The sequence below is a fragment of the Melanotaenia boesemani genome, chromosome 10 (genome assembly GCF_017639745.1).
Source record: "Melanotaenia boesemani isolate fMelBoe1 chromosome 10, fMelBoe1.pri, whole genome shotgun sequence".
Lineage (NCBI taxonomy): Eukaryota > Metazoa > Chordata > Actinopteri > Atheriniformes > Melanotaeniidae > Melanotaenia > Melanotaenia boesemani.
Window position 1 is genome coordinate 6,235,029 of NC_055691.1, and position 13,887 is coordinate 6,248,915.

Sequence of the window (13,887 nt, forward strand, 5' to 3'; positions counted from 1 at the left end):
AGGTGTAAATACACACATTATTAAGACATTATTAGTAAGACCTAGGATGAGAAAATTTATCTTCAAGAATTGAGAGTAAGACTCAAATGTCTGACCACTGATTGCAGTGTTTGAACACCATGTTCCTAATAGCTCTGTTTCCTTCTCCCTCACACTCTCATAAGCATAATGCACTTACATGTGTACATAAATCCTCACCTCTCTGGAGAAGCACTGATCCCAAGGGTCATATTCCTTTATGCTGTTTTTTGTACTATTGGTGGTGCACTTTACTTTGCAGGAGCTGGGAAGCATTTGCCCAAAGAATGTGTGAGAGTTGCAGCTTCAGAGGACAGAGAGAGATAAAGAAGAAATAGGTTGGTCACAAAGGGCAAAAGAGGGAAACGTGTTGCTGTATGTAGCACCAGCTGGACAGAAATAGACTTTGGATGATTACCCTGTTGATGGAAAGATAAAGTCTATGTCAAACATTTATTGAAAACATATATTTAAAAAAAAAACAGGACAACATTTTGATTATTGTTAAATAACTTAACATGAGTATGAACCTCGGGGTAAAATTAAGTATCATAGACAATAAGTAAGGTGTGCCTATATAAAAAAAAACACACACACACACACACACACACGCATACACAGTGAATATATATATATATATATAATGAATGAATGAATGAAAAATACTTTATTAATCCCAAAGGGAAATTCAATATTGTAGTAGTAGTAATTTTTTTTTTTTTTTTTTTTTTTTTTTTTTAGTAAAACAATCACATTAATTAATTAAGGGCTTTGTTCTTCAGCCTGATAGCTGCTGGAAGGAAGGATCTTCTGTATATATATATGTGTGTGTGTGTGTGTGTATGTGTGTGTGTGTGTGTAGGGTAAATCAAGAGAAAATTTGACATTTTTAGCTGTAGTTTCTCCCACACTTACTGAAATCAATGTCTTTGAAATCATATAAACTATTTCTTTCAAAGTAATGCTTAGCGAGGACTTTTGTTATTTTTCAATTGAAAGTCAAGGGCCGCAAGTAAACTTAGAACATACTTCTACATTTGCTAGTATGACTTGACAAGTTTGACTTGGAAGTACAAAGTTCCAAGGATGGAACAACTCAAGTAGACTCATTCTGCATTTGGAACGGCAGCATACTTGATAAGATTAAAGCCACAGAAAATCTTAAATAAATTGCACAGAAAAGGTACAAAACGATTTAAAATGGACCGAGCAGGGCTTGCAACCGCTGCTGGTATGTTCTAACTTGAAGATGAGGAGGAAGCGACAAGGTTGAGGAGGTGGATGCAGTGCAATACAATAAAACAACAACAACATAAAAAAACAATTGGATTCTGGGATTGTAGGCTGCCCAAAGTCCATACCAGTACCTTTGATGTATCCTCAATTAAATACAACAAGTACACATCCGGCTTTTGGGCCGTGGTTTAGCAGAAAATCAAGTTGGAACAGGTGGGGGAGTTTGCAGCGATGATCATGTGACTGGAGCGGCAGGAACTTCTGCTAAACGTGGCTGAATCTGTAGTAGGAGTTAGATTTAGTGGATTAAGCTGGAAAAGCTTACAGATGAGTTACTTTTCTTTTAAGTTAAACCATCATCTTATAATATTACATAAATTAAAGTAAAGCACTTCGCTCTCAATGAAACAACAGGGAATCAGTAGGGAACCAAGGCTCCAATGACAAGAAAGATGATGAAAGTCAAACAAAGTTTCCTCCATTGAAACCATCAGGAAGTGACTGGGGAGGCCTTTTAAACTGGGAACATCAGGCCCAGTTCTCCACCTGGGAACAAAGTTGAAGAGTCAGACCAGCAATCTGCAGAGGTGGGCTGTCATGTTGTAGAAAATTACTTTAATATCTGACTGTTACTATTTTATTATTTGTCACTGGAAAATACATTTAAGTGGTTTCATGTTTATTCCTTTAATGGAAAACCATCCATTCGTTTTCTATGCTGCTTATTATTATTATTATTATTATTATTATTTCAATTCAGGGTCATGGCGCAGCTGGAGCCTATCCCAGGAATTACCAGGTGAGAAGCAGGGTGCAGCTGGATAGGTTGACAGTCTATTGCAGTCCTTGGAAAACGTGTAATTCAGTTTGCATGCAAATATGTTTAGTTTCCTGTGATATCAACATGGTGTAGCATGGATGGGGTATAATAACATGTTTTGGAGAATTTCAGTATTTGATCAAAGGAACAGTTTCACAATTTTTTGCCTTCTTTTCTTTTTCGATGTCAATGTGACAAAAAACATCTGCTGCCAGTTACCGTAACTCCAGAACTCAGGGAGCATAAACACGATTTATGAGTGATAAACCATAGAGGAACAAAATACCAAGCAAAATCCAAAAAATCCAAAACTGATGTATGCATTGATATGGAAAAATTATTCAGGGCATCACTTTAATGTTGCTCACCACTTTCATGAAGGTGGGGTTCAGGCGTAACGGTTTTAGCTGTTAAAAGCTCTCTTCTTAAAAACAGAGTCATGCAAGCAGAGACAAAAATAAAAAAAAAAAAAAAAGCCTACATGTAGAAATATAGTCTCATTTTATTTGTGTAAAGTCTTTTAAGTTTTAGCATAAGTGGCTGAAGGGTTTAATAATTCAGAAGACTCAAATTACACCAAATACATTTGATTTTAAACATGTGCCATTAGCATTTTATTATAGATATATTTAAAGTTTCAAAATGCTGTGATGAAGAGAAAAAATTGTTGTTGCATTTAAAATAAAAAAAAAAAAAAATACATTTTCACTTTTCATTGAACTTTCCCTAAATTCAAAAAGCCTCCTTCAGCAGACCAGATTTCTTTTTTTTTTTTTTTTTTTTACTTGGAATTAAAAAAAAAAAAACACTTCTGGGAGATGAGCTTTGGGAGGTTGGCGAGGTAAAATATTAAATATCTGAACAATGTCATCAAAAGGTTCCTCATTTAACACACACATCATTTATCTCACATCATGAGATAAACATTTCCGTGAGGCTGCAAAGTTGCACCCGGCACCATGGGAGCTGCCACAAAGTGCTTCTGTTGTGTCTGAAGCCAAAAGCTTGTCTAATTGTTTCTGAATGCAGCTGAAACATCATGCCCACAACCCAGGAGCTGCAAAACATCATTCAATATTGATCATTAGTAGATAAAAAGCTATCATACTTTATCTAAACTTTATTATTTATGACACTTAATGTCCTGTTGTATGGTACAATTGACGTTAAAGGGCAGCTGAGCTTAAGAGGTTCAATGTTCATGAGTTTAGTGAGACATGTTTTTCTGCCATAAGTGTCTTTTCTGGGTTGATAAAGAAAGAATCTACATATCTGTACTTAGTAAATAAAAATAACTAATCATGCTGGGTATAAGAAAACTCAGGTTTGGTTGAGCTGTAAGATTTGAGTGCATGGCGTTTGGGTTGGATTAGTTGAAATGTCAACTAAAAGTTAGATGCAAAAAAGTTTGATGTTTGGGAGAAACAGCTGTGATAATATGTTTGCCCAGGATGAAACCAAGTTAGCTCCGTTAATCTTCTGTTAATCTTCGTTCCACTTTGATATTGACCTCCTGTGTTATGACTTGCAGGATTCTACATTCTTGCATCGCCATCTAGTGGTATGAACTTGTAATTACACCAATTAAAGGTGGATCATAGAAATAATTTCATATAAGCAGGTAAGTAATTTATTTAAGAAACATTTAAAAACATTAAGATAATCTAAACCAGTCAACACAACAGCTTAAAGTAAATGACAGTAAAATGTAGTGGTAAAACAAAATCAAATTAAATAGTAAAAGTGTAAAAAGAATTAAACAAACTGATCACAAAGTGCTGCAAAAGACATAAAGTAAACTCTGACCCAAGCTGAGCTGAACTATAGAGCCTTTTAAAAAGGAAAGTTTTAAACCTGGTCTTAGACGTAGAGACAGGGTCTGCAACCCAAACACTGACTGGGAGCCGGTTCCAAAGGAACTGATAACTGAAGGCCCTGCCTCCCCATCTACTTCAAGAACCAAAAGTTGGCCTGCTGTTTGAGCGCGGAGTGTTCTCTTGGCACAGTATGGCACTAGGAGGTTTTTAAGGTATGATGGAGCAAGGTTGCTTAGAGCTTTATATGTGAGTAGAACAACTTTAAATTTGATCCTGGAGCTCACAGGAAGCCAGTGAAGAGACGCCAGGATTGGGGAAATGCAACTTTAGGACATCTTTTAGGTCTGATATCGAGCTCCAATTTCTGTAATTAGAAAAACAAAACAGGGGCTTGATGGAGGAGTCAGATGTACATACAGGGGGAGTTTTACACCTCTGTCTCCTCAACTGCCCGTCGATTAAACGTAATTCTAAAAGATGTTTAGCTAATACTTTCTGACACAAAAAGTGAGACAAATGTCCAGAGACGACAGACAAGGGCAACCACGTTTACAGATCCTCTTAACCTAATTCAAATAACACACTTATTTACCTGCCATATAGTTTCTAATTTTGAGATGTTTAATAACATACATGATATATTATGTATTGTCAGGGTGCGCTCACGTTTACAGATTTATTATTTATTTTATTTAACTGATATTTTCCTCTGGGTAATTTTCTTATCCTTCTGACTTTTTTAATTATTATTATTTTTCATAAAACAGGGTTCCTACACATTTTTCAACCACAAAATTAAATATGGTTCCTGACTCACATATTTAATCATTTAAATACTGAATATAGATTGGATAGCAAAGAAATATGTGAATATTGTGTTTATAATACGTGATATTGTTTGATTTTACCTCAGTTTGAAAAACATAAATACAGAACTATTCAGAGATGTTAAAACTGGTTCACTCGTGGTTTCAGACTGGATCCACCATGTTTTCAGCAGATTTTGTCCAAAATAAAAGACACAAATGTTACAACATTGCAGGTATTGCAGCTCATTTGTGTCACTTGAAGGGAACACAAAGTAAAATCACATAAATTTATACAAAACTGCAAAGTGACATGGAAGAGCAAGAACATCAGAGCAACAGAAATATATCTGCTTTGGTAATTTGTGACCCTGTGTATGTTCAGAGATGTTGTCACATTTTCTTTCACTCTTCATTTAAGGCAGTTTCAAAGGCAGCTTTGTGCAACGTGTGCTTCACAGCAGTCACGTGTCACATTTCCTGCAATAAAAACTCTGCTAAAGATGCAATGTAATTTTAGAAAACAGATAAAGACACCATCAGTTGTTTTTCTGTTTCACAGTTCTTCATATTTTTAAAAAACCTAATAAAATCTCCTACTTTTACACTACTTTCCCAATCTGCATTTAAACTATTAGCTAACACAAAGACATGATGTTGAGAAGATTAATGACAAAACCAACTCATTGATTTTATATTTTCACAATTTGCACTTTTTATTGTAAAGTTGGCTTCTTACAAAATAGTCATGTTAACAGTGGTGAAGGAAAAAAAGCAAAAATGTTAACAAAAGAAGGAAGTTACAGAAAACAGCTTCAGAAAACAACTTTGGTGATGACATTTTTATTTTAACAGAAACAAATCAGCAACATTTGCTAAAGAGCACTAAAAAGGTTTTACAGATCACCGTTATCATGGCAACACAGAAAAAAAGCACAACAAAACCAAAACAAGAAAGCAAAGTTGTAGCCAAAGGCCTCAGTAACAGTCTGCTGCGTGTACGAACATCTAGATCCTCATCTAGATAGAGCACCAGTGCAGCCCAGCACAAAACTCTGAGGGCTCCATCTGAATGCGTCTTTACAAACTAACGAAGGCCGATACAGTCTTTCCGCTACCTGTTTTGAGACAACTACTACAGCTGACAAAGCCAAATGCCAAAATAAAGAATTGCACATGCTAAAATAAAGTTCTCTGATAGAGTGACGGCTATCGCAGGTTTAATGCTACATCAGCTGAAACGACCAATAAACAGCAAAACAGTATATAAAGACTAATTTCAACAGTATAAAACATCTCAATTTAAATGTGTCTGTTTATGTGGAAAGTGGTTTTTAGTAATTACATAGCAGTGTCACTTATATATGTGGTTAGATAACAGGTTTACAGTACATCCAGAAGTCTTGAGAAACTTCCTGTAGAAGCATCTGTGTCCTGCAAAAAAGAGCCTCAGCTAACTGGCAGACGTTAAAACGTTAAAACATCCATGGTGAGGGATTTGGAATTGTTTAATTTTCGAGCATTCCTGATTTCTCAAAAGCCAAGGTTTGGTTTTAAAGATGAGGATATTAAACATTACATTTACCATTTATATGAAAGATTTCCCTTCACAATCCAGTCTTTTTGATTTGGAAAAAAAACAGAAAACAACAGTTTTTTTTTTAGACAGTGGCCTAAAGAATAGGCACAGGGCGATCACTTAAAAATTGGTCATTAGAGCAGAGGGGTGGTAGAAAACCTTTTTTTTTTCAGCAAACAAGACAAAAATTTTGGACCTTGCAGGAGAAAATGTCAAACATCCTTATTTCATACGTGACTGATAAAGACTGGTGACAGACTTAAAAAGAATCATTGGACGAAGCCTTTTCTTTTTTTCTTGTCTTTGCAGGACACAGATGTTACTCTAATACTTCCACTGTGGTCTAAAATAAAAAGTCAGCCCTGTTTTCTAATTTTCTACAATGGCTTTACTAAACGGTAAGTCACCTCCTTTTGCTTCACTCCTTTTTCCTCTTCTTTCTCTCCTCAAAATCCTGTCATTTTTACGTACCCATCATCTTCCCACATCTTCACCTCCTTTCATACAAATAAATCAAAAGCTGTAATCATCTTTATCAAAGGAACTCATATCTCATGTTTAATCTCGCTGCACCCCTCCTCTCTGTAGCTCAGTAGTGCCCCCTAGCAGGGCTGAACATTACAGGCACGGATCTCCTTCCGGTCCTTACAGCTGCCCTTTGCCCTTTTCTTGGCCTTCATGAAACGCTCCTGAATCCCTCCTCCACATTGTTTGGTGCAGTCTGTCCAGCTGGTCCACGGCTGCATCCTGCAGCCTGTAGGAACAAATGACAGCTTCAGCTGCAGGCAGAGATGCATGTTTAAACAGGATCTGTGACTCGGGTCTGGAACATCTCAGTTATTTTCTCATGTTCAGTCATTTTTTAAACTCATTTCTGTGTGTGCATTGTTGAATTAACACACTTTCTTTGTGCTTGTTTGTGTTTTGCTTGTTAGCATGTGATATGTTTAACTGTGCTGAGTTTAAATGTTTAAATCTTACACACATCAGGTTAAACAGATTACCAGCACCAACCTGGCTGCTCCTCCACCGCTGCATCTCTTCCCTGTTTACCCCGTCTCCTCCGCTTTCCTCCTCCTCCTCTCTCTTCTCTGGTTTTTGTCCTGCATTTCCTGATCTTACATCTCTTCCTCTGGATGGTCTCTGGACAAGCGCTGCCTCCAAACTGTGGCTCCAGTTTGACCATACGGGTACGAATGGTGTGTCCTTTACCGCAGGACTTGTTACACTCGGACCACTCGGACCACTCTGAAACCATGCAGTCCACAGCTGGATGGAAAGCAGAGGAGAAAGGAGAAGAACTGAATGAACAACAAAAGAGACAGTTTGAAAAAAAAATACAAGCAGACCATTTTGTGACGTACTGTGAACCTTCATAAGTGAGTCTGACGCACATAGAAGGTTATTTTTAACATCAAGCTCAGTCACTTCTCACTCATTTCTGCATGATCGGAGCCGGTGATTAGGTCTGGACACTGAATACATCAATGCATGGACAACAGAGTGGTTGCTCACACTCAAACTTTTCACCTTTGATTTGGCCCGGGAAAAATCTAAGAAGTTAACAGAGTGACAGTATTATGTGTTCAAGAAAAGGGAAATGGCAGATTTCACTGTATTCTACTGCAAAGTCTAGTTCCAGTCAGTTTGGGTGTGAGATGTACGGCGCTCCAATCATGATAAACCATATTGTATAACAGTGAAGAGATATTTTGCATTTTAGCCAACACATCACATTTTAATAGTTTTTATCAACGTTTGTATTAATTCTAACTTGACTCAGCCAGACTAAAGTTCTGAGAATAGTACGCATGTGATGTTGCATAACCTTTTAAAACCTGGAGGTCCACAGATGGTACTAAACTGTGCCAAAATGGCCATTTTGGAGACCTGGTCTGAACTGTGTGCATACTTTAACCTCTAATTTTCTTCTGCTTCGCTTTATCAGAGTTGGCCTGGCAGAGATAATGCTCGCTGTTGTGACGTTATGGAGGTTTAGATTTACCGGAAAGAAATACTCACATTCATCCTAAATTTTTTTTTTTTTTTTTAAAGTAGGTGAGCCTGATATTTTTTTGCTATTTGCCATCTTTATTTATTCCTCACCAGTAACACACACACTGACCTCATAACTAGAACTCCAAAAACATATAAATGGTGGCTAAATTCTGGGTATGCAATTTTCAGGAAGAAGCCTAAAACATAATCACAAGGCTCAAACATTTTAAAACGTTTTACATTAAACATTTAAACTAGATATATTTTATTTGAACTGTGACTGAGTTCATTCAACAAATTGTATAAAGGTAATTATTTCAGAAGTAGCTCTGATCCTTTTTTACTTCACTGCCACTTAAATCAGACTTCATCATACAGCATTTTATACAAAACTAAATGTAAAATAAAGTGTTAAATGTGTGTAAAATGTAGAAAATTAATACATACTAATACTAATACATTAAACTACTACATAAAACTAATACTAAAAACCATTCACAAATACAACAAAACCTATCCTGCCTGAGGAAATGCTATCACATTTGTGGAAAAAAATAATCCCAGAAATTAAAATTTTCTCAGTAAAACACAAAAGGGGGGGGGGGGGGGGACAATTAGCAAGATTATAAATAGAATAAATATAAATATAAAATTATATAATAAAATATTAATATATGTTTATGTTTAAGAACAAACTTAATTGTATATATAGAAAGATACAAAAAAAATCTAAAAGTTTAATAAAAAAAAAAGGAAAGAAGTTATCAGTGACCAGGTATGAAACTATATGACAGCACAGCCACAGATAAAAGTTCAGATGAGTAAAATCATGGAATATAAAAGCAATATTAGAGTAAACGTGAATGAAAATGGAAACCTGAACAAGCAGGTGTTTCATGACTTTTTTACAGAGTAAACAAGAAAAACAAGTCAGTGAACATGTCAGTAAACAAGACCTTTTTTATATCATCAGTGCTTTGAAAACAACATTAAATTAGATTTGAGCCACAAACGTAAAAACTTAAACTGACATGAACTGGCAGCAGTCAGCCTCGTGTTTGGATCTAACGACCAAAACGATGACTGATGACTGAACAAGCCGAGGGAGAGAAACGTGGGAATCATGCACTCACGGCACTCTGGCAGCATGCACTTCTCTGCCTGCTCCAGCTCCTCGGTGCACTCTGCAGGATCCGACTTCAGCATCCTCTGACGTGTTCGGATGCCCCGCCCACACGTCACGCTGCACTCGCTCCAGTCCGACCAGGGCGACATCATGCAGGGGATGGTATCTGCCAGCACACACCAGAATAAATTTACAACGTGCAGAACGTCTAATTAGTTTGCTTTTCCCTCATGTCAACTCACGGCACTCTGGCATCATGCACTTCTCCACCTCAGCCACCTCCGTTTTACACATGGATCCATCTAAAGGAGGCATCTTCACCATGCGCTCACGTCTTCTCATGCCAACCCCACAGGTGACGGTGCACGGGTCCCACTCCCCCCACTCTGTCACAACACAGCTACTGGGAGCTGTGGGAAAAAAAAATATATAATCACAGCACTGCTGTGGCCAAAACTGAAGCTCAGCATTTGGAATAAATGTCTGTCATTTCCATTCTAAATAAGTGAACATTCATTTTCCCTCAATCAGTTTTACAAAAGTGGTTGAAATGAGACAAAAATGGAGAGAAATGAAAAAGCAACATGAAAATGTGAAGTGAGGTCTAAAATTTCAGCAGTCTGAATCCCAGAAATCAAGCATCAAGTACTAAATCTCTGTAAAAGACAGAGCACAGTGTGAGTGGAATATGTTAACGTGTAAGGTGTTCTCAGAAGAGATGGGTCATGATGAGCCTTTAAAACCAAAAATGGGAACAGTTTGAATGACTGCCTTGGGCCACATGACATTCCTGAGAGTAATTTAGTTGTCCATAAAGGGGCATAAACCAGTATGATTGAGTAGAAATCACTATGTACAGACTCATAAGTCACCCTTTGATCTGGGAAGCCATGGCTGGCCAGGGGCGATGAGTGGGTAATGAACTGACATGTAAAATTTGTAAGGGGTTGACTGGGCATGCTGGAAGACCTTCCAGACAAGTACTGTACTAGTCTATGCAAAAAAGGCCAGTAATGCAAGTTTGATGGTATACCAAGTCAGAAATGACCCAATTCTGACTCAGCATACCACCCATACCACTGAGAAGTACTATTAAATACTAAATAAGATATCATAAGTACACATAAATATCTTTTTTAATTCTTTCTTTTTAACTATATTAAAAGTAACAATTGCCCCATTATTATTATTATTATTATTATTATTATTATTATTATTATTATTATTATTATCATCTGATCATTAGTTCATCAGAGTTCAACAAATGTATGTACCTTTAGTTTAGTAGGTGACATTATCCTGATTTAAAGGTTTATCATACAATCAGAAGCCCGTTTATCAAGTCCACCGTGCTAGTACCAGGTTGGACCCCTTTAACCTTCAGAACTGCCTTAACTACTTTTAGCGTAGATTCAACAAAGTCTTGGAAACATTTCTGAGACTTTGCTCCATATTGCCATGATAGCATCACAGAGTTGCTGCAGATTTATCGTTTGTACATCCATGATGAGAATCATGATTCAGACACCTGTTGCTTACTGGATATTTTCTCTTTTGCAGACCAGTCTCTATCTTCATCTCCAGTCCTCGTGAGCTACTGTCCTGCAGGTTTTGGATTCTACCCTGATGCAACACACCTAACTCAAATCACTGGGTCAATAACAGGCTTGTGCAGAGGTGTGTTGTAGTAGGAGACATCTAAAATCTGCAGGACAGTAGCTCATGAGGACTGGAGTTGGAGATGGTTGTGTGTGTGAAACTGCCACATTCAAAGTTACTGAAATCCCCTTTTTTTCCTAGTTCTGATGCTCAGATTGAACTTGAGCGAGACCATGCCTACATGTCTAAATGCATACATCTGCTGTTGTGTGATTGGTTGATTAGCTGTTTTTATTGTCAACAAGCAGCTGAACAAGTGCAAAGTAGCCAGAAAGAAAATGTTTTTCATTTTGATTCTCGATTTGAAAATACTGTAGAAAGTAAATGTTTTAATGCAGTTTGCAGTGCAAATACAAGGATCTGAAAATGTGCACAAAAATCACAACCAGAAGCAAATCACAAGAACGATAGTACTGCAATATCAATAAATAAACTTATAGACTTTAACTATATCAGTATCTTTAAGACTAACTTTTGTTGTCTCCGTTTTCAGGTAATAACATCACTCTCACACCAGGAAGGATATTTAAAAATTTTACAAAAAAACCAAACTAATCTGCATTTAATAATGCTTTGATTTAATTACCTGAAATCACATAACAATATAATCATATGTGTATTATCAACATGATGTAGATAATATGATACTTAAATATTACAATTATAGTCAATACAGTACATTAATGTTTTAAATTAATTCAAACTACAGAAGGTCTACAGATAAATACTGAAATTTCACTATTTCTTTAATTGATTTGAAACAAAAGACAAGAAACTGAGACAATTAATGTTTTAAAGCAAACAAAACATTTATGCATTCTTGTTGTCTACAGTAAGTTTTTAGTACATGTTTAGAAATGTTTCAGCTGCATTAATGAAGACAGACTCACAGCATTCATCGTTGACAACACACTTCTCAGTTTCCTCAGTCTGGAACTGGCAGAGCGAGCCGTCCTCGGGATACTGTTTGACATATCGCTCTCTCGACCTCATCCCCATCCCACAGGACACGCTGCAGGCCGACCAGCTGATCCACTCCGACATCATGCATGTTGATGGCTCTGTTCACCAGGAAGAGAAGAAACTTAAAAGAGCTCTCAGTATCTCAAGAGAGAGGTGCTACATTATTTTCATGTCCCGTATTTAAAAAGAAAAGGAAGACATAAAGAAAGGAGAGACATATAGAATCAGCTACATCACACATTTGAACTAAAAGATGCGTAACGAGCCTGAACAGGGGGGCTTAGATTAAATCTTTTGATGTGTAATTGTTAGTCATGAAACCAGTGGGACATAATCTCCGCATGATCAGCAACAATGCAATATCCAGTCACACAACTGGTAGACAAATAACAGATAAAGTTATGAAACATAAGCAGGTCTGTGGTCACAAAACTTAAATAACTAAAAGAATACACACTACAAGTTTAAACGGTCTATTTCATGAGAATTTAAAAACTGATATGTCAGCCTTGAAGGTTTAAGATGTAATCATCTAGCAGCACAAAATGCAAAGCAACTTAGTGGTGTTTCATCTCAAAGGGACAAAGTAATTCTAAGGTCATGAAAACACGATTTACACACTTCTGCACTAATAAAACTAAAGATATGAGTATCATAATAGTTTCTGCATTAGAGCTTCCTAATTTTTATACACTACAACCCTAATGGGCATCATAATCATTCAATTGTTTTAATTCACCTTTATGCTGTTTTCTCTTGAGATTATCATGTATAACCCGTTTAGTTTTGCCTACTGATACAAATCACTGTAAAAATAAAACATTTCCTGAGCCAACTGTTTTTATAATACAGTCATTTGGTTGCAAACATGGTCTTAGTAGATATTGTTTAAAAAGTTTTGGAAATGGTGCTTCTCAGGAAACTTTGTGTTTTATTGTTGTCACATGGAAAACATTACAGGTAAGTCAAGTTTGGGCTTCAGGAGCATTTCTTTGCCATTTGAGAGAGAAGTGTAGCATCATAAATGTAGTGGCTGATTGTGTTCGGCCTTGTGTGAACTTTATTTAACGTGGATTCTATTGCCAACTCAACTGTGATCTGCAGGACGCCTTTCAGTCATGGATCAGCAAAGTTTACTGAACCATAATGAATCTGAAGTCCATTCTTTGTTATGCTGGATCTTTCTCAGCCTTGTATGGATTTTTTATTGTATGTTCCTCCTAAATGTCAAGCAAAAGAAATTTGTCACAACTGTTTTTAAGCAGCTTGTCTTCATGTTGTAAATGAAAGACAGCTCAACTATTTCTGGTCAGTGCACATAGAACTACATGCTGCAGCCTCCCACAACATCTAACTTACCCCTGTTATGGGCTTAGTTAAGTTAAATATTTTATCTAGTTGACTAAAACTAAGTTGCAACTTGCATGATTCAGATAATTGAATCACAAACTAAATTACATTTTAGAAAAAAGCATACTGTGAAAGCTACATGTCATCACACTGACATGAGCTATTTAGCAATAGCTCAATAGCAAAAACACAGAATATCAACTGCCAAAACCCAAGATCAAACCAGGGACATTTAGCTCATCAGTCTCCCAGCTGAGTTAATTCGGCCCTTAGAGACTAATCTCAGAGTTCATCATCACAGAGATTTCATGACATGAGTAGCTGAAGTCGTGCTTCAGTTACAGGACACTGCTCCTACACATTTAACCTGATAGATCCACTTAGATGCTCAGACTTCAATCTGTTCAGTCAGCTCAAAGCTCAAAGAGTCATTTTTAAAAAGCTCTGAAAAAGAAACTGCTTCAACTCCCTCTTTAATAAGGCAAGTTGCCTGAGGGACAGTCCTGTTCACAGCA

At 36.8% G+C, this 13,887-nt stretch overlaps 1 protein-coding gene across 1 annotated transcript in view; it reads right to left on the reverse strand.

The window, feature by feature from the left end:
* Positions 1 to 5,389: 5,389 nt before the first annotated feature.
* spon1b (spondin 1b) overlaps positions 5,390 to 13,887 on the reverse strand; it is a 132,418-nt gene continuing 123,920 nt past the window's right edge. The window contains exons 12-16 of the mRNA XM_041997421.1: positions 11,950 to 12,120; positions 9,643 to 9,810; positions 9,408 to 9,566; positions 7,291 to 7,545; positions 5,390 to 7,030 (exon numbers count right to left, since the gene is read on the reverse strand). Of these exons, the coding sequence (XP_041853355.1) occupies positions 6,879 to 7,030; positions 7,291 to 7,545; positions 9,408 to 9,566; positions 9,643 to 9,810; positions 11,950 to 12,120 (905 nt within the window). The 3' untranslated portion in view covers positions 5,390 to 6,878. The remainder of the gene's footprint in view (positions 7,031 to 7,290; positions 7,546 to 9,407; positions 9,567 to 9,642; positions 9,811 to 11,949; positions 12,121 to 13,887) is intronic.